This window comes from Aphelocoma coerulescens, chromosome 18 (assembly GCF_041296385.1).
Source record: "Aphelocoma coerulescens isolate FSJ_1873_10779 chromosome 18, UR_Acoe_1.0, whole genome shotgun sequence".
NCBI classification, from domain to species: Eukaryota; Metazoa; Chordata; class Aves; order Passeriformes; family Corvidae; genus Aphelocoma; species Aphelocoma coerulescens.
In genome coordinates this window covers 10,310,257-10,334,537 of record NC_091031.1, presented here as the reverse complement: position 1 = coordinate 10,334,537, position 24,281 = coordinate 10,310,257, and the positions used below count along the sequence as shown (strand labels likewise).

At 42.1% G+C, this 24,281-nt stretch overlaps 1 protein-coding gene across 2 annotated transcripts; it reads left to right on the top strand.

Moving 5' to 3' along the window:
• Positions 1–6,060: 6,060 nt before the first annotated feature.
• LOC138120170 (myosin-1B) lies at positions 6,061–23,581 on the top strand. 2 transcript variants are annotated; one of them, XM_069032641.1, is made up of 38 exons: positions 6,061–6,264; positions 6,350–6,493; positions 6,585–6,741; positions 7,664–7,691; positions 7,790–7,904; positions 7,984–8,076; positions 8,175–8,238; positions 8,323–8,421; positions 8,527–8,630; positions 8,717–8,855; positions 10,050–10,168; positions 10,268–10,417; positions 11,036–11,206; positions 11,440–11,749; positions 12,391–12,467; positions 12,762–12,849; positions 12,936–13,053; positions 13,854–13,977; positions 14,057–14,193; positions 14,940–15,195; positions 15,793–16,035; positions 16,141–16,317; positions 16,403–16,548; positions 16,636–16,726; positions 16,815–17,204; positions 17,915–18,041; positions 18,594–18,712; positions 19,038–19,234; positions 19,616–19,799; positions 19,886–20,051; positions 20,223–20,347; positions 20,537–20,845; positions 20,947–21,150; positions 21,995–22,120; positions 22,215–22,385; positions 22,473–22,577; positions 22,845–22,940; positions 23,429–23,581. In XM_069032641.1, the coding sequence occupies exons 1-38, from the start codon at positions 6,061–6,063 to the stop codon at positions 23,579–23,581; spliced, it is 5,826 nt and encodes a 1,941-aa protein (XP_068888742.1). The 2 variants fall into 2 exon arrangements, with proteins under 2 accessions (XP_068888742.1, XP_068888741.1); XM_069032640.1 differs by having other exon boundaries at positions 11,440–11,767.
• The last annotated feature ends 700 nt before the right edge of the window (positions 23,582–24,281 follow it).

Below are 24,281 nucleotides of genomic sequence, written 5' to 3'. Positions count from 1 at the left end.
GAGCTGCAGTAACCGAAGGGCCCCTCTGCCAACGAGGCAGAAGAAGGAGAACTTTGTTCTGCTAATGCTAACACATTTTTATTTCCCCATTTAGTTGCTTACCTACATCCAGCTCCTCTACTGCAAAAGCAGGGTGTGGGAGGGGAGCTGTGGGAGGAGAAAGCTGGTCAGACACAGCAGGAGAGCTGGGAGGCCTCCGCCAGGGCCTTGAGCCACCCTCTCCCGTGCCACTGGGCCCTGCCGCAGGCAGTACGGGAAGACACACCCGTAAATGCCAGCCGTGAGCTGGTTTTAAAGCTCTTTCCATGGTTTATCCATCTTCCTGGGAATTTCAACAGTTCTCTTTCTCTTCTCACTATCAGCCTCAGTCACCCCATGCTTTGCCCTGACGTCTCCCAGCCAGCACCTTGCTGAGCTCTGGCTGGGCGTCCTCGCCCGTGGCGCATCTGCCACAGGCCCAGGCAGGCTGAGGGCCCCGCCAGCGTCAGGGCTGCAGGGGCAGCAGGGCTGCTGGCCACACTGCTGGACACCCACACACGGTCCACACTGCAGCCCCTCCTCTAGGGTGTTCTGCTTGGATGTGGTGCCCATCCAGACTGGCTGCAACCTCTTTGTCCGGGCCCAAGGATGAGGGAGGGGAGAAGGGGGAGAGCCTGTCAGGCAATGAAGAAAAATATTGTGGCTTATTTAGTCCTTTCCTCTACTGGTGAAGCACTGATGATGGCAGATCGTAAAGTATCAGGGAATCAATAGAGACCCAGACAACTTCTAGAATATAGCTAAGATGGGAAATAATTTATTTTGTTCTCTGTATGCTTTTTTTTCCAGGAATGTATCCTAAGTTAGTCTTTGTGCCCTTTCAGGTTGCAGTATTTGTTTAGTGAACATCCACAATCAGTTGCAATTGCTTTCCAGCTGGTATTTATCAGGGATTACAGTTTATCATTGTTGGCTTCTTGGAAAGCTGCGTTGTTAGCTCAAACTGAACACACTGTAAAGGTAAAGTATGAAGAGGTTACAAGAAAAAGGAGAAATCTTTATTGGCATAGTTTTTGCCATTATGCTCAAAAAGCAAAATTTGCCCTTAAATATTTTCCTTTTGAAGAAGCCACTGCCTTTTAACAGGCCTGAGAGTGGGCTGAAGAGGCTGCTCAGGGTTCCCTCTTCACTGCAGCCTTGCTGGAAGGATTTATAGATTCCTTTGCTCAGACAACTGCTGTCTCCCCTTTCTCAAGCAGCAATACAGCAATTTTAGCTTCAGTAACTGTTGCCAGTGTGAGCACGCTCAGAACGAATGAAGAGGCAAAATCAGCAGGAACTGGACACAAGGAAAGACAAATTTCAGTGAAGGATAGAGGTTCAGTACTGGGTTTGGGTTTGTTATATGTGTGGGGGAGCTTCAGTTCCAAACTCAAATATCTACTTTTAGTCATCTTCATGCCCAAATGAATCTGTAGTGAGTGAGCTGAATGTCTGAGCTGCCATTGTAGACAACACTACTAGAGTCAAGCATATGTTTCAGCTCAGTCTAAGGCAGACAACTACATTGGGACAACTGAGCCATTTTCTAGTTCCTGTGGGCTCAAGCTCCCACACTGGTAGGATATCGACTGGGAATGCAAAGGTGAATAAAGGAAAGGAAAAATAGAAGTGAAATCAGATCAAGCAGTATGTTACAGGTTGTGGAAGTTTTCAATTTCATGTAATTTTGAAAAATCCCTTGAAAAACTACTTCCTTTTGAGCCTTCAAACCTTTTTGGATTATTCTTTATCTGTTTGAAAAAACCTTGAAAATCAAGGCTTTTAGGTGGCTATCAGCTTTATGCCAGCATTATGTATGACTTTGGGAAAACCATGAGTTTTTCTTTCCTTTTTTTCTTTGCAGCCAGTTTTAATCCAGGTCAAAAACTGCATGCACCAGCAAAATAAGAGCACATATAGAGTTCTTGAAATACCTGAAACTAACCCTGAGTTCTCACACAATATAATTGCATTAAAGACATGAAATGCTGCTTTATATTCTGATGAGGGTTTAGCTGTTATGGCTTAAGCATAGGCCTCAGTTTTATCTTCAGCGGGAATTTACTCCAAACATGAAATTGATGTCTGTCAATCTCCTTCCCACACCCAGGATTACAGTGCCATCACAGAGATGCAGTCAGCTGAGAGAAGAGGAGGAAGGAATTACCTCACTTTCTTATCCAGACCTCTGAGTAGGAGATGCTAAGAGAGAGAGGAGCACAACTGGTGCTGTAATTTGGAAAGCAGTACGCTGTGGGTCCAGGTGAAGCTGCTGAGATGTGACACTTCAGATTTCCTTGTTTGTGTTAGGAACTGTAGTTTGGAAAGTGAAGACCAATGCATGAAAAAAATACCAAAAAACCCAAAAGCACAAACAAAAAAACCCAACAAACCAACCAACCAAAAACACCACACTGAAAAAAACGCCAACCCAAAACCAACCAACCAAAAGCCCCAACAAATCCAGGTTTGTTGCAGGGGGAGAAAATTGCTTCTCAGTAAAGCAAATGGTTCCACTGCTCTCTTTACCGCTCTGATCCATGTGAATATAGAACATGTGTCCTCTCCTTAATCTGGGCGGGGAATATCCCAGAGATCAGAACAGTAGATTGGCTTTTTACACAAATTATCATGAGGTTCAGATCCCTCTAAAAATAGTTGCCTATCTTCCAGAGCAGCATAGGGTATGACTGATTCTATTTCAGAGGATGTAAATTTATTAAATCTTTTCTTACACACTTATCCTGCAAAAGTAATGCTGAATGACTACTGTATGTTGAGATGGCACCTATCTCTCCTGACTCCAATGGGATGTATGTCTTAAGTTCAGTACAACTCTTCCATAACCTTGTTCATATGATCTTTGAAACCCTTCAGCTCCAAAACCAAGAATTTAATTCCTGTGCTTTTTGTCTGGGACTTAACTCAATGACCTCAGGTTCCGAAGCTTTTATCTTCAGGCTAAACTTCTTCTTCTCTTTTATTGCTCCTTATGTGCATGGTGACTTGCTGTTATCCCACTGGAATCACATCCCTATTTACTTCACAGAATCACAGAATCAACTAGCTTGGAAAAGACCTTTGAGATCATTGAGTCCAACCTGGTCCAACACCACCTTGTCAACCAGACCATGGCACTGAGTGCCACATCCAGTCTTTTCTTAAACACCTCCAGGGACTCCTCTTCTTTATTCACATATCCTTCCTTATCACTACATTCAGACTCGTTCTTCCTCCCCTCAGTTGCTTTGGCTTTAGTCTGTTCTAGAACTTGATCATTCTTATCATCCCCTGATTCTCACTTCTGCAACTTCTGTTCATTTTCAGATGCTTCCTCCTGCATTGGGATTTTCTTCCTCTAGCAATAACCCTGCTTCTCAGTAGGACCCCTCCTGCTTTTCCACACTGAGGACTCTGAGTGCTTGCAGCAGGCAGGAGCATTTGCCTTCTCTCCATCCCTACATGTTTCCTATGAGACACACTGGCTGTTACTCTTCACTTTTTCTGTGCGAGTCAGCATCTGATGGATTACAGAACCAGTGTAGCCCCTTTCATCTCCTTTAACACACCCTCCCACTTCCCCCCCTTCTCATGCTTTCTTGTCAAATTATTTATAGGACATTGATTCACAGACCTGTTATGTCTAATTATATCCATTCACTTCTAATATGAATCCCAATTCTGCTAGGAGTTAAGATTGCCAAAAATGTTTTGACCTAAGAAAGAGGAGGTGGTGGCTACATATGCAGATCAGATCCTATAAAAGTACACTGGGATCTGTGTGTCTTGTCCTTTCTCAGAAATCTCTAAGGTAAGAGTTTCAGGGCTTGGGACTAGGGAGGTGGGGAATGAAGGGAAACTGGCCCTGCATTCCACAAGTTCCAGTGCATTCCTATGGATGCTCATATTCATTCAATGGGGGTCTGCCAGTGTCAGCTGGGATTTTCAGTCTGCTTTCAAACCAACCATATGTTTTCAGTGTATAAATGTTGTCTGGGGTGCAGCAGTAAGAAGTAAGTTACTAATTCTGGGTTTTTAATACTGTCTGTCTTCCAATCTGCAACTCTTTGTCTCACAGAAGGTAAGATCTTGATTTATTCACTTTTTAGGGAAAGGTAGAGCTACTCTAAGGCAGGGCTTCTATGCAGGTCTGCTGGAAATCCTGGTATTCATTATGTTTATCTCCATTGTATAAATACGGTACTAGAATTGGGCTGGATTGCCAATATTTTTGTCACAAGATTCTTTAAGAATGTGATCTTAAAAGTACTGATCGCTGCAGCATTGCCCAGGAATCTCCAGCAGAGACCAGTTCCTGGAGAAACTGTCTTAAGGAAAAAAAGCCAAAATGTCAGAAAGTACTTTCCAATTATTTGGGGTGGTTTTTTGCATTTATCTCAAACACCCAGGGTCACTGGCACTGACTGTGAAGCAACAGGAAAAGAAATATATATTTAAATAATGTTAATATGTTCTTTTTTTCACATGGAAGCTTGAGGAATGTACTTAGAATTTTGTGTATCAAAATATCAAACTGCTAAAAGCAAGCAATCTGAGTTTCCTTACCGGTTTGTTTCTGCCTCTGAAAATATTGCATAATTGTGAGAAAATTATTTAAGCAAACATTTGTAATCATAGGGAACTGAATAAAGGATGATACCTGCTTGGATAACTGGAAAAAGAGAGATGGAACTGCAACTAAATTCAGTTTTAAATATTTACACCCAGGAAAATAAACTCTTCACATTTACTTTCTACATTAATTTATGTTAATTTTGTCAGATATTATCACTAGGACATATCCCTCAAAATTATAAAATGTCAACAAGCAATCATGTAAGGAATGTAACCAGCATGCTTTGAATCAGTGAAGGAGAGTTAGCATAGCATTGATTTCAGGAAAAGTCAAACAAAACAATCAAAAGAAAATAGTTTAGTACTTTAAAAAGTCAATCTACTGACACATTACATACATATATTAATGTATACTAACCTACTATATATATTATACTTTTTAATAGTATCATAAGGATATATTGTGATAACAGCATCCAGTGTCTATAAAATAACACAATATACAATATAGGTGTAATGTACATAACATAAACTAATATACTATAATACATAATAACATAATATATGCTGACATAGTATATAGTAAGATATATAATATGGCAAGGTTATTCCTCCTAGGAATAGTTAGTATTATTCCTGTTAGGAATCTTGTAAGAAACTGTGAGATAATATAAGCAATGTTAAAATTGCTCGTGAAAAACTGGGACCATTTTTCAACCTCATGTGTTTATTTTGTGGAATTGTTCTTATTTGAGTTATAACATATTAATCAAGTGGAAAAACATGTCATTAAAGACAAAACCAGTCAGGAAATTGCATCCATTCATTTGAATTGATATCACCAATTTAAGTCGTGAAGTCTGTCTTTGCCTAGGAAGGCAAAGAATTTTTTTTGTTGTAAAAAATAGTCTTCCTAATTTCTAATCTAAACTATTTCAATCGTGAGCCATTCCCCTTTGTTCTGTTGCTCCAGGCCCTTGTCTAAAGTTCTCCTTCAAGTCTCTTGGAACTCCTTTAGGTAATGAAAGGTTGCTAGAAGGTCTTGTTGGAGTCTTCTCCAGGCTGAACTACCCCAGCTCTCCCAGCCTATTTCCAGAGCAGAGGGGCTCAATCCCTTGAAGCATCTTCATGGCCTCCTTTGGACTCACTCCAACAGCTCCATGTCCTTCCTGTGCTGAAGCCCCAAATACAAAAAGACAGAAAGCATTCTTCTGTGAATGCAATCGTCCAGTAGGACTAAAGATCTGACCACAAAAAAAAAAAAAAAAAAAAAAAAAAAAAAAAAAAAAAAAAGAAAAAAAAGCAGAACAGAACTATGAAGAAGGGGAAAAAAAGGCAATTCAGTTGATACCTAAGCAAGAGCTATCTAATGTGCTATAGGAGTGTTTCTTCCATCACGCAGTATTTTAATATCTCCTCAACCCTCACAGGTACTTGCTACATTACGTGTAGTAAGAAGCAGCCATGTCTACAGACGCTGAGATGGCCGTCTTTGGGGAGGCGGCTCCTTACCTCCGAAAGTCAGAGAAGGAGAGAATTGAGGCCCAGAACAAACCTTTTGATGCCAAGACCTCTGTCTTTGTGGTACATGCAAAGGAGTCCTATGTGAAGAGCACAATCCAGAGCAGGGAATCGGGCAAAGTCACTGTCAAAACTGAAGGGGGAGAGGTGGGTAAAATGCAAGATTTAAAAACAGCAGTTCATTCCCAGTGGCTCTGAGCTGACATGCATGTACCTTCATGCCTTTTGACAGACTCTGACTGTGAAGGATGATCAAATCTTCTCCATGAACCCTCCCAAGTACGATAAAATCGAGGACATGGCCATGATGACCCACCTCCACGAACCCGCTGTGCTGTACAACCTCAAAGAGCGTTACGCAGCCTGGATGATCTACGTAAGTGGCAGCAGCAGCTTCCTTTGGGCAGCGGCAGGAAGTGCTGGGCCAGGCTCAGGGGAAGCCAACGTGCTGTGTCCCTTCCTTGCAGACCTACTCGGGTCTCTTCTGCGTCACCGTCAACCCCTACAAGTGGCTGCCGGTGTACAACCCGGAGGTGGTGTTGGCCTACCGAGGCAAGAAGCGCCAGGAGGCCCCTCCACACATCTTCTCCATCTCTGACAACGCCTATCAGTTCATGCTGACTGGTGAGTAGCTCTCATCATAAGCATCATATCAAAACTCTTCTGGTTTGTCTTGATAAAACTCTGACATCAAAAATGAAATAGGATTATATGTTGCTGCTAGTTTTGATTGCACCTTTTCCATTCCTTTCTTTCTCTGTGCTATTGAGGTCCAAAGTGTTACCCATGATCAGGATTCCTTTGTCATGGGTCTTTACTCTCCCTTTCTCTAAAAGACTGCTCTAAAAGCAGTCTGTGTAGCAGAAAATTAAAACAATTTACTGTACGCAGGAGAAGGAAAAGACCATAGAGTGGAACAGAGAAGCAGCATATGGCTCCTCAAGGGTCTTCAGTGGCAAAGCATTATAGAATCACAGAATGTTTTGTGCTGAAAGGGATCTTTGAAAATGTCATGGGCCTTCCCTATGACCTTTGAAGGGACATTTTCCAGTAGATTGGGTTGCTCAAAGCTCTGTCCAAGCTGACCTTGAACACTTTTAGTCGTGGCATATTGGCTACATCTCTGGGCAACCTGTGTCTATGGATCACAGCCATCATCATAAAATCTATGTTTTTGAGCCCAAAACTGTTGCCCCTGACTTGGTAAAAAGTCCTTATCTGTCTTTCCACCACTCATTAACCATTTGGATATGGAGCCTTTGACTGTAACTCCTCCTTGCATGCAGCCTTCCAGCTAATTCCTTATCCATCTAGCAGTCCCCCCATCAAATCCATACCTCTCTAAGTTTGGGTCATAAGTGGTGTGAATATGTTTTGAGGTAAGAGTGCAAGTGCAAATTGCTTTGCAAGGAATTGAAGTGGAAAAAAAGACTGAGGAGTAAACAAAGAGGAAAATGCAGGTTTTTTCTTACCATAACTTACATTCATTTTCAGTATTTTTGTGTTCTTCATTTACAATGTCTGTTTGTTTCTGCCTCGTTCACAGATCGGGAGAACCAGTCCATCCTGATCACGTACGTACAGCCCCTGCGCGGGTCCCTGCGGGGCTGCCCGGTGCCAGGGGACCTCCTGCCTGACCACGCACCCTCTGCTTCTCTCTTGGCTCTGGCAGCGGAGAATCCGGTGCCGGGAAGACTGTGAACACAAAGCGTGTCATCCAGTACTTTGCAACAATTGCAGCCAGTGGGGACAAGAAGAAGGAGGAGCAGACATCAGGCAAAATGCAGGTGAGGTCCCACGGGTAGTAACCTGCAACTATCCAGTTTCCTGATGAGCTAGGTCATGACAAGAAGACTTCTGTTTTAGGGGACACTTGAGGATCAAATCATCAGTGCCAACCCACTGCTGGAGGCCTTTGGAAATGCCAAGACCGTGAGGAATGACAACTCCTCACGCTTTGTAAGTCATTACTTGGGACAACTGTCAACACCAATTTGAATATCCCTGCTGTCTGGATTGGTAAAAGAGGTCTTGATTTACTTTCCTGCTGCTTTCAGGGTAAATTCATCAGAATCCACTTTGGTGCCACAGGCAAGCTGGCTTCTGCTGACATTGAAACATGTAAGACACTCTTCTGGCCTGATCCCCCTTCCCTCCAGCCTTCCCCACTTCTTGTGCTTGACTCTGTCCTACCATCCTTGCCAGATCTGCTGGAGAAGTCCAGAGTCACTTTCCAGCTCAAGGCGGAAAGAAGCTACCACATCTTTTATCAGATCATGTCCAACAAGAAGCCAGAGCTAATTGGTAGGAAGGAGCACTAACTCCTCCAGGCAGAGGTCATGGAACAACACTGAATTCCTTCCCATGCCAATTGCATTTGACCTATCTCGGCTTTGTCCTTCTTTTCAGAGATGTTACTGATCACCACCAACCCCTATGACTATCAGTACGTGAGTCAAGGTGAAATCACAGTTCCCAGCATTAACGACCAGGAAGAGCTGATGGCCACGGATGTAAGTAGCAGAAGCTTTCTTAGGTGAAGTTTCATTTCTCTGACCTTTAACAGCTGGGGTACTTACCTTAATGACTCATTTGTTAGAGCGCCATTGACATCCTGGGCTTCACTCCAGATGAGAAAACAGCCATCTACAAGCTGACAGGGGCTGTCATGCACTATGGGAACCTGAAGTTCAAGCAGAAGCAGCGTGAGGAGCAGGCAGAGCCTGATGGCACAGAAGGTACCAGCATAACCCATCCCAGAGCACAGAGGACACCGAACACTCACTAAGTTAAAGGCAGCATGTCAGGGTCAGAATCATTGACTCAGCCTGTGCATTTCCCCAGTGCCAGTATTGCAGAATAGCAGTGGGTCCTAGCCAGAGGACTTCTCTGGAGGAACACAACTCAGTGGAACCTGCGGATTATTTTGAACAATGCAAAAAATTATGTCCAGTGTCTCCTAAAGCATGCTTCTGTGGACTGTCAGAGTAGGAGGCAGGCAGAAGTAAAGTAAGCTTTGCTGCTGTCTTGAATGGAAGCTTCTCAGACCTGACACAGAACCAGGAGCAACTCTCAAGTACTAATGAATAATGATATAGTTGTAGTGGAGTGACCTACATATAACCACAGTGTGTGTGTGTATATATATATATATATATGTATGTACATATCTACAAAACTGAAATTTTCTTCCTGTTTCATCTTTCTAGTTATAAATCTGCCTTAAATGCCTAGTTGGAAATAACATATAAAATAAAAGCAGCTCAAAATTAGCATCTCTGTATATATATCTTATATAATGAGGTTTGGCCGCCTCACATTGAAGAACTCTGTAAATAGTACTGGTGCTTGCTATCAGCTTCATTATGAGACGGGACAGGCAGCAAATTGGAAGGTGATGACAGAGTATATGCAGTGCTGTGGTGCTTGTGTTTGTTAACCCAGCTGCAGATAAAATGAGAGCTGGGAAAGACTTAATGTGTTTGATATTTATCCTTAGAGACAATATATGAAAGTTGTACAAGATATCTTATTCATACTTTTGGCATTTTACCTCACTAATCTACCTCTCTCTCCCTCTCCAATGACAGTAGAGTTTCACTGACTACAATTTTCACTACAGTGTATTTCACCAACCACTTTCCTATTCTGTTTATTCAGAAATTGTGACTCTTTGATCTGCCATTTTCATGGCCCTTGCTCCTTTTGTCTGTCTAGTCTCTTGCATGTTCACTGTAAAGGTATTGAAATAATATTTACCTTTATTAATCATATAGATTAAATCAGAAAAAATTAGCAAGTCAAGAAAAACTACAATATTTTAAAGAATGTGGTAAGATATACGTGGCTTCTGCAGAAATAATTCTGAATTACTGCAAGATCCTTTCACTGGAGAGCTAATATCTGATCCTTCTCTTTGCTTGTTTCCTCAGTTGCTGACAAGGCTGCCTACCTGATGGGTCTGAACTCAGCAGACCTGCTCAAGGCCCTCTGCTACCCCCGAGTCAAGGTGGGGAATGAATATGTGACCAAGGGCCAGACTGTGCAGCAGGTAAGAGACAAGTGATAATAGAAAAAAAATGACTTGAATTAAAACTTTTGAACTTCCTCTTTTGCTGCAGATGGTAGATGTCCTTTAACCTTTTCTTAGGTATACAATTCCGTGGGTGCCCTGGCTAAGTCTGTGTTTGAGAAGATGTTCCTGTGGATGGTTGTTCGCATCAACCAACAGCTGGATACGAAGCAGCCCAGGCAGTACTTCATTGGTGTCCTGGACATTGCTGGCTTTGAGATCTTTGATGTAAGAGGAGGAACTCCATAAATGTTTCCTGGAAGAGGCATTAAGAAACTGGAAAAATTTGGGGGTTGGGGTTTGCTCTATTTCAATTATGGGTTATTTTCATTTATTGCATAATCCTGCCTTTTACTCTAAGAATGGTACCCTTCTGGTTCTCATAGCATGTAGTATGGCACAGGGCTGCAGATATTTGTAGATGGTTGTTGTTGCATGCAGAAGTGAAAATTGCATTGAAAACTGATAAATAATATCAGAGAGAGACTTTGAGGAAGTAAAATGTGCCTTTTTAGAGTAAGATTTTGTTAATGCTGAAGCCAGATTTTCTCTGAATGCTTGGGAATAGACATGCAGTGTACACAGATTCAAACAAATAAAAAGCTGGACTTGGACTAAGCTCTGCAAATCTTTTCAGAGCTCAGAAATATGTTGAAACACTGCCAGGGCCCAAAAGGGTAGATACATTAGAGGATGAAATATGCCAGTCACCTGTCCAGTTCCAGCACTAGAAGTTCAAGATTCCGATCATGCAGACCCTAATGGGATAAGAATTAAGCCTATTGGAAGATGGAAAGTGTTCCTGGAACTGAAATTCACAAGTGAGTAAATCTTTGCTTTCTGCAGTTCAACAGCCTGGAGCAGCTGTGCATCAACTTCACCAATGAGAAACTGCAACAGTTCTTCAACCACCACATGTTCGTGCTGGAGCAGGAGGAGTACAAGAAGGAGGGAATTGAATGGGAGTTCATTGACTTTGGCATGGACCTGGCTGCCTGCATTGAGCTCATTGAGAAGGTATTTCTATAATTCACAATGTCAGGTATTTTCAGAAATGCATTAATTTTGTATCTATAAATGCAACTTGAAATGGTAACTATGATACTGCAAATACATTGGTTTGTATTATTTTACAATTTGCTGAGCAGAACAATCCCTGAGAGCAGTAATGTTGTCTCAGGAAGTTATTTCATCTCTGAATCTTTCTGCCTTTTCACCTTGTCCTTCCTCCTTCCTTGTGCTTCTCCCAGCCCATGGGCATCTTCTCCATCCTGGAAGAGGAGTGCATGTTCCCCAAGGCAACTGACACCTCTTTCAAGAACAAGCTCTATGACCAGCACCTGGGCAAGTCCAACAACTTCCAGAAGCCCAAGCCTGCCAAAGGCAAGGCTGAGGCCCACTTCTCCCTGGTGCACTATGCTGGCACAGTGGACTACAACATCACTGGCTGGCTGGAGAAGAACAAGGACCCTCTGAATGAAACTGTTGTGGGGCTGTATCAGAAGTCATCCTTGAAGACCCTGGCCTTACTCTTTGCCTCTGCTGGTGGGGCAGAAGCAGGTGATTTCTTTGAAATCAGTTCTACTATAATTTACAGAAAAAGAAATTAGAATCTTGTAATAATAATTTGCAATAATATTTACATTTCTAAAATTGAAAACCCCAAACTTCATATCTTTTTGGATCTCAGTCTAATAAAGGATATTACAACTCCCTAGAGACCTTAGTAGATCTGTAGGTTTTAGAATGAGGCAGCTGTTCTACAGCATTAAACCAGAATTCTCTAGCTGAGAAACCAGATTTCTGAAATCTGGGCCATTCCCAAATACTTCAGGAAATACAATCAAAAGTATCAACATGCTGCTAAATTTATGCTTACCCTTGGATGTAAGGATACATAAACACTGCGTTTGGTGTATTCACTAGCTATTAATTTAGTTCCTCAAATATCTTTCTATGCAAAATGTTACATTTTATTTCCTGACAGCACTTTCTAAATTTCAGCTTGATGTCACTAGATTTCCTACTACTGTCGTCTGAAAAATTCAAGTATCTTTTTGTAACTTTAGCCACTGTATGCATTTACAAATTTTGATAATATTTTTATTTTTGCTAGATTTTTAAAGATGAACACACAAGGTTTTTAAGATTCTGTGTGCTTTTGTTGTTCACTTCTTTATAAAAAATGTATTACTTTTTAGAGAGCAGTGGTGGCGGTGGCAAGAAGGGCGCCAAGAAGAAGGGTTCTTCTTTCCAGACTGTCTCAGCTCTCTTCCGGGTACTGTAGAATAATCATTCTAAACTTACCACATTAGGAAAAGAAAAACAGAAATTCAGTTCTGAAAAGCTTTAGATTGATCTAATATATCTTTGTGTTCAGAAAGGATAAAATAATTTGCTTCTAGTAAAGAGGAATTCTTACTGAATCTTGGGAAGTATACTTTCAGAACTGCCCAAAAGTTCTTTAAAAAAAATTTACTGACTGGTTTTATTTTAGTGTTTTTATCTCCACCTAGTATTGAGATTGTATAAGTGACACTTTTAAACCCAAGGCTTTGTTCTTGCTCCTAAGGAAAATTTAAACAAGCTGATGGCTAACTTGAGAAGCACTCACCCCCATTTTGTGCGGTGCCTTATTCCTAATGAAACGAAAACACCTGGTAAGTTGTTAAAGTTCAGATGTGTGATATATCTGATCTTCTCTGTGCAGTAAAATGAAATACTATTTCATTCTGTGATTTATTAGGTGCCATGGAGCACGAGCTGGTGCTGCATCAGCTGCGCTGTAACGGCGTGCTGGAAGGGATCAGGATTTGCAGGAAAGGGTTCCCCAGCAGAATCCTCTATGCAGACTTTAAACAGAGGTCAGATCACGTCATCACCCTCCACCATACCTACAAATGCTGAATAATTTGCATTTCCTAGTTGTTTTAAATACTGTGGGAGTGACGTAAGAGGTTCACTGTACATACCTTTAGGTATACGGAGTCAATTGTCCAAGTTAGTCATCCAGTTTCTTTCTATAGCTATTGAGAAAAAAAAGACATTTTAAAAGAGCTATTATTTATTCCTGTTCTTTATTCATATTCTGGTATGAGGTAAAGTATTTTTTAACCATACAGAAATGAAATTGACTACTTTAGGCACCTGGAGAACAAAGCAAGATGACTTTCACCTGTCAGCACAGACATGAATAAAGATACTAAAGGACATTCTAGACTAACTTGTTGGAAAACTAAATACAATGAAAGTATCTTGCTTCTTGTTCTGTATCAGCTGGAAAATACTCAGATAGTATGTACTGCCACTATTTAGGGCTGAGATTTGCTTCTCCTTGCCACATATTTTGTTCTTGTACATAAAGTTCTCATTTAGAAATAAGGCATTTAGATAACATGGCATGTGAAATATGTCAGCAGTTACCCACGGAAATCAGTACCTATTCCATGTCAAAAATCTTTGGACTAAGAGAAATGCACAGTTTTCCCTAGAAACATATTTACCCATGAAAGCATGATTTCTATTCAAGGAAGAGTTCAGATTTGTTCACTTGTCTTCCATTCTTGATCCCCCTCCAGAAAATCTTAACAATGGCGTTGGCTGATACAGGTTTGATTGAGATTCCAGGAGTTTGACCTTCTCCATATTCTATTTCCTTCCACAGGTACAAGGTGCTTAATGCCAGTGCCATCCCCGAGGGACAGTTCATCGATAGCAAGAAGGCTTCTGAGAAGCTCCTTGGGTCAATCGATGTGGACCACACCCAGTACAAATTTGGACACACCAAGGTACAAACTTCTCCATTCACTGAGTCCCTGGGCTTTGCTCTACCTGACAGTGATGTGCTGCAACATTCCCTCTCTCAAGGTGTTCTTCAAAGCTGGGCTGCTGGGACTCCTGGAGGAGATGAGGGATGAGAAGCTGGCACAGCTCATCACCCGCACCCAGGCCATGTGCCGGGGTTACCTGATGAGGGTGGAGTTCAAGAAAATGATGGAGAGGAGGTACAAATTTACTTGGCCTGCTGGGCCAATCCTTGTCAAATACTAATGGGGTGAACAAAACTGAAAAGAAGCTGCTTTACAAAAAATCTCATTTATTTCTCATTAATTCAGTTTGCCAATATGGAAGTATATCCTGAAAATAGATGAAGCAGTATAAAATCCCAATTTAGGGAAACAAATAAATTTTTTTAACACTGTGTACTAATTTTTGCTGAATTCATTAAATGGTTACATTTTATATATGTATCCAGAGACTCAATATCTAGTTTACACTAATTAATTTAGGTGACTGCTAAAATAAAAAGAAACACATATTTCTATCACAAGAGAAGTATCCTCTTCCCCTTGATAACTTTCATAAAAGAAATCAAGTCAACTTATGGAAGTGCTCCTTTCATTGGCCATGGAAGTGAGCCAAACACCTGGACTCCAAAACTATCCATACAGGTTGATACTCTATATAGCACTGGAAGGTTTTAGTCAGAAATAAATATATTATATATAAAATGCAATCTAAATATTATTAAAAATATATATATAATAATACATGATAAATATCTTCTACATAGAGATATACAGAACTATATATATACATTTATACTACGTATAGATACCTCGTATATATATATACACAACTAAAAAGTATTATTGTAGAATTTCGTGTTATACATATTAATATTTACTGTTTAATAGGTTTTATAGACTTTAAAATACGTACCAAAATATGTCTTGTTATTACCTTTCAGGGAGTCCATCTTCTGCATCCAGTACAATGTCCGTTCATTCATGAATGTCAAACACTGGCCATGGATGAAGCTGTTCTTCAAGATCAAGCCCTTGCTGAAGAGTGCAGAGTCTGAGAAGGAAATGGCCAACATGAAACAAGAGTTTGAGAAAACCAAGGAAGAGCTTGCAAAGTCTGAGGCAAAGCGGAAGGAGCTGGAGGAGAAAATGGTGAAACTTGTGCAGGAGAAAAATGACCTGCAGCTCCAAGTGCAGGCTGTGAGTACTGCTAAAGATTTTGACTTGCAATATCCTATATAAAATCATCCAAAATGTCTCAGTAAAGACATATTATCCCAAAGTAGTGCTAGAAACATGCTTGTGGAACAGTGACCTTATCACAAAATTTTGCCAAAGCTAAACATCTAATTCATGCTCAGAAAAACTCTAGTGAAGAGTTGAACAGGAATTTCTCAGAAGAATGTTTGAGGGTTTAACATTCAGGTTTTAAAACACTATATCCTAAAAAATGTGCCTACGTGGCTCTCTGTAGAAGACCTCTATGCCAAAGATCTATTATTATTTCCAGTCCACAAAAATGCAATAGAAGTATAGTTATCAAAAGATACAATGAACAACGACACTATCGTCAAATTAACGTTAAAGTTGAATGAAAATTAAAGACTTTAAGAATGTGTGGTGATGTTTTCCTTCATTTTAGGGGATGGAGGCAGCCTAAAACAGATAATCTTATATTATTAGGTTTTACCAACAAAGTAGATTGCAAAGCATCTTTGACAATATTATGTTGTTCCTTGAAAATCAGTAAGAAAAATTAAATAATTGAAAACTGTTTTGTTTAAATGAATCATGTAGGAAGCTGATGGTTTGGCTGATGCTGAGGAAAGGTGTGACCAGCTCATCAAAACCAAAATCCAGCTGGAAGCCAAAATTAAGGAGCTGACAGAGAGAGCGGAAGAAGAAGAAGAGATGAATGCTGAGCTGACAGCCAAGAAGAGGAAACTGGAGGATGAATGTTCAGAGCTGAAGAAAGATATTGATGACCTTGAGCTAACACTGGCCAAGGTGGAGAAGGAAAAACACGCCACTGAAAACAAGGTATGAGGTAGAACCTGTCACTCGCACTCCAGAAAAGAGCCCTGTGCTATTACAGGACTCCTATATCTACTTCCTTTATTTACACTTCCTCCCTTCTTCTCAAAGGTGAAAAACCTGACTGAGGAGATGGCAGCCCTGGACGAGACCATCGCCAAGCTGACAAAAGAGAAGAAAGCCCTCCAAGAGGCCCATCAGCAAACCCTGGATGACCTGCAGGCAGAAGAAGACAAAGTCAATACACTGACCAAGGCCAAGACCAAGCTGGAGCAGCAAGTGGACGATGTAAGCACACAGACATAGAGCAGGAACAGCACAGGTATGGAGTCCGACCTGGCTGGGAGAGCATTGATGGTCTTGTTGTGTTTAGCTGGAAGGGTCCCTGGAGCAAGAGAAGAAGCTGCGCATGGACCTGGAGAGAGCTAAGAGGAAACTGGAAGGAGACCTGAAGCTGGCCCAGGACAGCATCATGGATTTGGAGAATGATAAGCAGCAGCTGGAGGAGAAACTGAAGAAGTAAGTGTGGCTGTGGGACACCTGAGTGCTGGGCTGGAGCACTTGTGTTTTTTCTTTGAGCTCTAACACGGTTCACTTTGCCCAAAGGAAAGACTTTGAAATCAGCCAGATCCAGAGCAAAACTGAGGATGAACAAGCCCTGGGCATGCAACTTCAGAAGAAGATCAAGGAGCTGCAGGCAAGTCTCTGTTCCTTCCCCTCCCTTGCTCAGGCTCAGCTCAGGCAGGAGGAGGGCACGGGTGTGAAGGGTCCCTGCTGTTCTCCAGGCCCGTATTGAGGAGCTGGAGGAGGAGATTGAGGCAGAGCGAACCTCTCGCGCTAAAGCAGAGAAGCATCGGGCTGACCTGTCGAGGGAGCTGGAGGAGATCAGCGAGCGCCTGGAAGAAGCAGGAGGGGCGACAGCAGCTCAGATTGAGATGAACAAGAAGCGTGAGGCAGAATTCCAGAAGATGCGCCGTGACCTGGAAGAGGCCACGCTGCAGCACGAAGCCACGGCTGCCGCCCTGCGCAAGAAGCACGCGGACAGCACCGCGGAGCTGGGGGAGCAGATCGACAACCTGCAACGCGTGAAGCAGAAGCTGGAGAAGGAGAAGAGTGAGCTGAAGATGGAGATTGATGACTTGGCCAGCAACATGGAGTCTGTCTCCAAAGCCAAGGTACACATTTCTGCTCATTAATTCAAACATAACCAAGGAGTTATATTTTAACATAGAAATTTTAGTTAGTCATATTTTAGAATAAATGATTGCACATTGTAACTTGTATTTTTGTTTAAAAAGTTCAGTATTATTTTAATAATTTTTGTATCCTTTGCATGAGAGCTAAAAAAATTTCAACTGTAACACCTAACCTAAGGAACTCTGGGGAACTCATTGCTTCGTTCAGAATATTATAAAATGAGAGGCACTGACCCTATTGCTTTTTAGTTCTTTCTAAAACAGAAATGACTCCTAGAATAGAAATTGACCTTTTCTTTTTATTCCTATTTTTCTTTTCCTTCCTTTAATACTTCTGTGATAAAATCTCTAAGAGACAAACAGAATTTTAAATTATTTCTTCATTTTACAGTGTCCCATCATTCTTGTTATCTATTGAAAATATTTTAGTGTACATTAATAAATTATAGAGTCATGGAATGGTTTGAGTTTGAAGGAACCTTAGAGATCATCTCATTTCATCCCCCCCACATTGGGCAAGGAATATAAAAATGCTGGAACTGGGAACACAAACTTCCTAGTAATATGTATCAGTTAACTGAGAAATTTTGGCTTCTGAATCATTCTTTTTTCCTTCATAAGATTTCATATTCTCACAAATTATGAGTTGAGCCACCAATCATCTTTCCTTCTGTTCTTCATGCAAACAGGCAAATCTGGAGAAGATGTGTCGCTCCCTAGAAGATCAGCTCAGTGAGATTAAGACAAAGGAGGAGGAACAGCAGCGCATAATTAATGACCTTAGTACTCAGAGAGCTCGGCTACAAACAGAATCTGGTAAGACATTTGTGTTTTTAAGAGAATACTGTATATTACCTGGGTCCTTTAAAAAAAGGGTAAAAATTCACCTGGGGTCTTGGAGGATTGAACATGAACTAAGTTGAACCTGAGCCAAAAATGTGTCTTTGAGATGAAGATGGCAAACAGGACCCTGAGAGAATCGTGAATTGCATTAGGAGAAGCATTGCCAATGGGTTAGCAGAGAGTCATCATTCCCCCTACTCAGCACTCATGAGGCCACGCCTGGATTGCTTGGCCTTGTTAAACCTCCTGAGATTCCCACGGGCTATAATCCCTCTGGATGGCACTGCAGTTCTCATTCTGTAAACTCAAGGCTTAATGCAAACACAGAGTAAGGCTATTTGGATTTTACATGACAGGTCAGTTCTAGCCTTGGAGATAAATGTGGGTAGGTATCAGTGATTAGGAATCCATGAAAGAAGTAAAATTTTGTTCAATGCAAAATATTTTATGTGGGCATTTATTATCAAGATTAACACTTCTACATAAGCCATAACAAGGTTTTTTTACTCATCTGAATTCTCCCAGGTGAATATTCACGCCAGGTAGATGAGAAAGATGCTCTAATTTCTCAGCTGTCAAGAGGCAAACAGGCTTTTACCCAACAGATTGAGGAACTCAAAAGGCACCTAGAGGAAGAGATAAAGGTAAGAAGGCTCTACAAATTCTGAGTTGTCCATTGCATTGGATTCCTTCTGTTTAGGAGGAGCTTCAGATACATATGAAATTACAGAATCAACAAGACGAAAGGGAGGAAAAAACCACTTAGGTAATACAGTGCAAGCCTTCCCATACCAGTTTTAGTGCCCCTTCCCTGCAGTCTATATATTAATTGTTTTGCAGATTCCCAGACCTTCCATTTTCATTCAGTAGTTTTCCATTACTCAGAGCAGAATCAGTGCCCATCAGCACTTCAGTCAGGGCATTTCCAAGGATATTCCCATTCGTGGTCACATTGCTATTGTTCTCAAGGCCAAGAACGCCCTGGCCCACGCCCTGCAGTCCGCTCGCCACGACTGTGACTTGCTCCGGGAACAATATGAGGAGGAGCAGGAGGCCAAGGGGGAGCTGCAGCGCGCCCTGTCCAAGGCCAACAGCGAAGTGGCCCAGTGGAGAACCAAATACGAGACGGACGCGATTCAGCGCACGGAGGAGCTCGAGGAGGCCAAGTACGTGGGAAGCAGGATGGCAAATGACGGGAGAAACTAGTCAGGGGAAATTGGAATCTCTGAGAGTGGGCTAACACAAGAATGGGATGAAGGCAAGGATGTACTGTCTTTGTAAATAAAGGGAAGAGAGGGAGGGAGAGAAAGAGTGTAGATTGGAAGAGAAAACATAGGCTTTAGGGCTAGAAATGCTAAGACAGGCCTAATACTCTGTAAGTGGTAAGACACAGAAGTGATAGATCTTGCTGTCTGCATGCAGTCGTGGACAATAAACAACGGTGTGGAAAGCATTTGGATCAAAACCTCCAAAATAACCAACTCATCACAGTATAGAACTGATGCCCTTCCAAGCCCTAACGTGGCACTGTGCTTCTCTCCTCCCAGGAAGAAACTGGCACAGCGCCTGCAGGATGCAGAGGAACATGTTGAGGCTGTCAATGCCAAATGTGCCTCCCTGGAAAAGACAAAGCAGAGGCTGCAGAATGAAGTGGAGGACCTGATGATTGACGTGGAGAGATCCAATGCTGCCTGCGCTGCTCTGGATAAGAAGCAGAAGAACTTTGACAAGGTCTTTTGGCCTCCAGCACCAGGACTCCTGGCCAGAGCATTCCCCCATGACTGCCACATCCCTACTCACACTTGGTTTCTCTTCAGATCCTGGCAGAATGGAAGCAGAAGTATGAGGAAACGCAGGCTGAGCTGGAGGCCTCGCAGAAGGAGTCGCGCTCTCTCAGCACGGAGCTGTTCAAGATGAAGAATGCCTATGAGGAGTCCTTGGACCACCTGGAAACAATGAAGCGGGAGAACAAGAACCTGCAGCGTAAGTCCCTGGCCCTCTGCTCCTCACTGGGCTTTCTCACTATCAGCCATGACCACCATTGTTCATGGGTCTGTGCCTGCAGGTCTGCAAAGATGCCTGTCACCTTGGTGGGACAGGGCCCTTGCCATTCTGCTCTGTGCCTGACCATGCCAATGATCCTTGTTTCCACAGAGGAGATTTCCGACCTCACGGAGCAGATTGCTGAGCAAGGAAAGGCGATTCATGAGCTGGAGAAAATCAAGAAGCAGGCTGAGCAGGAGAAATCTGAAATCCAGGCAGCTCTGGAAGAAGCTGAGGTACACAGCATTGTTTATTGCTCTCTTAAGTGTCTAGGATCGCTATCTTGTTTACCTCGTTCCCAGACAAAAGAGGAGAAGAGGTCTTTGAAAAGTAGAGATATTATCTAAACATAGCACTCTTTTTTACTCAGAGCTTCAGGTTCAACATTTGTCACATGAAAAGTATTCTTATTTTTTCTTGTGCAGGCCTCCCTGGAACATGAGGAGGGGAAGATCCTGCGCCTGCAGCTTGAGCTCAACCAAGTGAAGTCTGAGATCGACAGGAAGATAGCAGAGAAAGATGAGGAGATTGAACAGATGAAGAGAAACCACCTCAGAATTGTGGAGTCCATGCAGAGCACCCTGGATGCTGAGATCAGGAGCAGGAATGAAGCCCTGAGGCTGAAAAAGAAGATGGAGGGAGACCTGAATGAAATAGAAATCCAGCTGAGCCATGCCAACCGCCAGGCTGCAGAGGCACAGAAGAACCTGAGAAATACACAGGGAGTGCTCAAGGTCTGTTGAACAGAAATTGCCTACAGAGAAATATCTTAGTTGATACTTTCAGTCCACAACAGCTCTAAATATACTTATGATTTCTTTCAATGGCTCTCCAGGACACTCAGATCCATCTGGATGATGCTCTCAGGACTCAGGATGACCTGAAGGAGCAGGTGGCCATGGTGGAGCGCAGGGCAAACCTGCTGCAGGCTGAAATTGAGGAGCTGCGGGCAGCCCTGGAGCAGACGGAGCGGTCGAGGAAAGTGGCTGAGCAGGAATTAATGGACGCCAGTGAGCGTGTGCAGCTCCTCCATACCCAGGTGAGAAATGGCACTCTCAGTAACTGGGAGAACACTTTTCTGCTTTATTCCAGTCACCACTGGAGGCTCAACTAGGAGGAAGGCAGTCCTTCTTTCTGAAGTATTCATCATGGTACTAAAAGAGATCTTTGCTGAAAAAATGTGTGCACTGGTTGTTTTCCCATGTTGCATACAATGACACCCATGCTTCTGCCTTACTTGCATCCTCAGACACTTTATTCACATGGACATGCCAGGTTCTCTGAGCAGTCAGGGAATGGAACTCTGAGACCACAGCAACATTCATTCCTTGTCAGCTGAAATACAGCACTGAGGAATCCTCATGTACTTTTTTACTAGCAAGAAAGTGTGGATGAACTCCTGGCTCTGATTTAGCATTTATCAAGCAGAGTTTGACACGAGCTATGTGTCATAACAGCCATTGAGCAGTCAGGTGCTGAAATCTGTGGAAAGTGTGCAGTTTCAAGTGATGAAACGATTCTGGAAGGGATTCATCCCACCTACATTCAAAATTTTTCCTCTTTTCAGTTGTTGAGAGTGGATTACTCTTCCCTAATGCTGAAGAGGAGGCATTTCATTGACTTCCCTAACTCTGTTTTTGTTGCTTTCCGTGGATGAGATGTGGTACACATTATATTTCTGAGCACTTTTTCATATTAATAAAATTAATTGTTGGGGGAAAAAAAGCCAAAACAAAATGGTTTTTCCCCAGTGATAAGAAATTTTACTAGAAAAATCTCTGGTATTGATTTTTCACAAAATTGTGTCTTAAATTATTGAAAATCCTGTAATGTTCTTGATTTCGAATAATGAACTTACAAAAACTTCTGACGCTGCTCAACAGAACACCAGCTTGATCAACACCAAGAAGAAGCTGGAAACAGACATTGCCCAAATCCAGGGTGAAATGGAGGATACCATCCAGGAAGCCCGCAATGCTGAGGAGAAGGCCAAGAAGGCCATCACAGATGTGAGTTGGGCATTCCTGGCATTGCTGATGGTGAATGTCCTGTCCCCCAAATATCTGCAGCCCCAAAATGGCTTTGCCCCTTTGCTCTGATCAGGCGGCCATGATGGCAGAAGAGCTGAAGAAGGAGCAGGACACCAGTGCCCACCTGGAGAGGATGAAGAAGAACCTGGACCAGACGGTGAAGGACCTGCAGCACCGTCTGGATGAGGCCGAGCAGCTGGCACTGAAGGGAGGGAAGAAGCAGATCCAGAAGCTGGAGGCCAGGGTGTGTAGGGCTGGGGCTGGGGGTGAGTGAGGCTGTCCTTGGAGAGACATTGGCAGGGAAGCTGCAGGGATGGGCTTGTCCTTGCAGGTGCGGGAGCTGGAAGGGGAGGTTGATGCTGAGCAGAAGCGCAGCGCTGAAGCCGTGAAGGGCGTGCGCAAGTACGAGCGGAGGGTGAAGGAACTGACCTACCAGGTAAGGCAGGAAGCTTCTTTGTGTTGATAGATTCTTATTCCCAGAACCCAAAATAAGGCCCTGAGGGATTTCTCTCTGTCCTGAGTCACACATAGAAAAAGGAGAATAATGAAAGCACCAGAAGATGACTTTGTTTCTGGTCATGTTAGGAAGATCCAGCTTATCACTTCTGTCTGACTGGTCAGCAATGTCAATTAGAAATGTTACTCTCTATTTCATGCAGAGGAGGGTAAAAGAGATGCTTCTCTATCTTGTTGTTCTCTTTAGTCTGAGGAAGACAGGAAAAATGTTCTCAGGCTGCAGGATCTGGTGGACAAGCTGCAAACTAAGGTGAAAGCTTACAAGAGACAAGCTGAGGAGGCTGTGAGTATCACTGTGTTCAGACAGTCTTTATCAAGGTGGAAGTGGAATTCTGTGTTGATGTTTTACCCTTTGTAGCTCTGTTTGAATGCAGGTCAGCATCGTGGTAGTAGGTCTCTGCTTCCTTTCACTTGCTTTATTTAATATTTTCACCTAGCAGAAGAAAAAAAATTGTAATATATAATTTTAAAGCAGTAAATAACTGAAAGATGATTTAATAGCAATAACTGTAATTATCTATAATTATTCAAAAATTCCAAAGTGCACTAGCACTTCATATCCAGAGCTGGACTTTTGGTATGTCTTACTGACCATTTAAATGTTTAGCTTGGATTCCCCCTAGAAATATTAGAGATAATTACATACTAATTCATAGTCTTAGGGGCTAATAATTTTTTTAATTATTCAAAGTGAAAATGCCGCAGCATGTACAGGGCAGTGTTGCAGTAGAATTGTTTTAAAACCTATTTTATGTTTCTTCCTACCCCCAGGAGGAGCTGTCCAACGTCAACCTGTCCAAGTTCCGCAAGATCCAGCACGAGCTGGAGGAAGCCGAGGAGCGGGCTGACATTGCAGAGTCCCAGGTCAACAAGCTCCGAGTGAAGAGCCGGGAAATGGGCAAGAAGGCAGAAAGTGAAGAGTAAATGCCTCTCGTGCTGTAAAGTGAGAGAATTGCACAAAATGTGACGTTCTATCACTTTTATTTTGTAATCACTGCTTTGTCTGTAATTAATCTATAGATGAGTAATGCCTACATAATAAAAATTGTAGAGCTTGTGCCATGTAAATAATGAGAAGTTCAGTGTTGCATTTTAATAATTATCCTGAATTCTTCTAGGTTTTACATTTTTCCTTGCTTACTTAAACTTACTTATTCAGTTAAAAATCTTGCTTCAGGTATTTTCAAAGTGTTTCAGCCACTTTTAAAGTGGTCTAATCAGACATCCTCCTTTGTTCTCACCAGGAAATCTCATCTAATATTTCCTTAGCTGAGAAAATCATTATTTCTCTGAAAAAATAATGTAATTATCCCTTATAACTGTTGCTTTAGGAATACAATAGATATTATCTCAAATGTTCTGCCCAAAGAATAAGAACTTATTACACCTTCCTTTCTAATCCTGCTTAATCTTTGATTATGATTTTAATTCTTGTGTCTTCTTTGCAAGAAGATCTTAGTTCAAATTAAACTTCTTCAATCATTCAAGCCACTTTGGAACATAATTTAGAGGACATTTAAACCTAAAATGAGATCCACTTTCAACTGTTGTTCATGAAAGTGATGTGCAAACCAACATTCCCAGGGCAGCATAGCCAGCAACATCATATAGTCAGTCAGCCATT

Bases quoted from the DNA above. Each gene is read 5' to 3' on its own strand.
- LOC138120170 (XM_069032640.1), top strand. From the start codon at position 6,061: ATGTCTACAGACGCTGAGATGGCCGTCTTTGGGGAGGCGGCTCCTTAC. The intron at 7,905-7,983 runs GTGAGGTCCCAC...CTTCTGTTTTAG, and splicing joins AGACATCAGGCAAAATGCAG to GGGACACTTGAGGATCAAAT. The intron at 18,042-18,593 runs GTAAGACATTTG...GAATTCTCCCAG, and splicing joins TCGGCTACAAACAGAATCTG to GTGAATATTCACGCCAGGTA.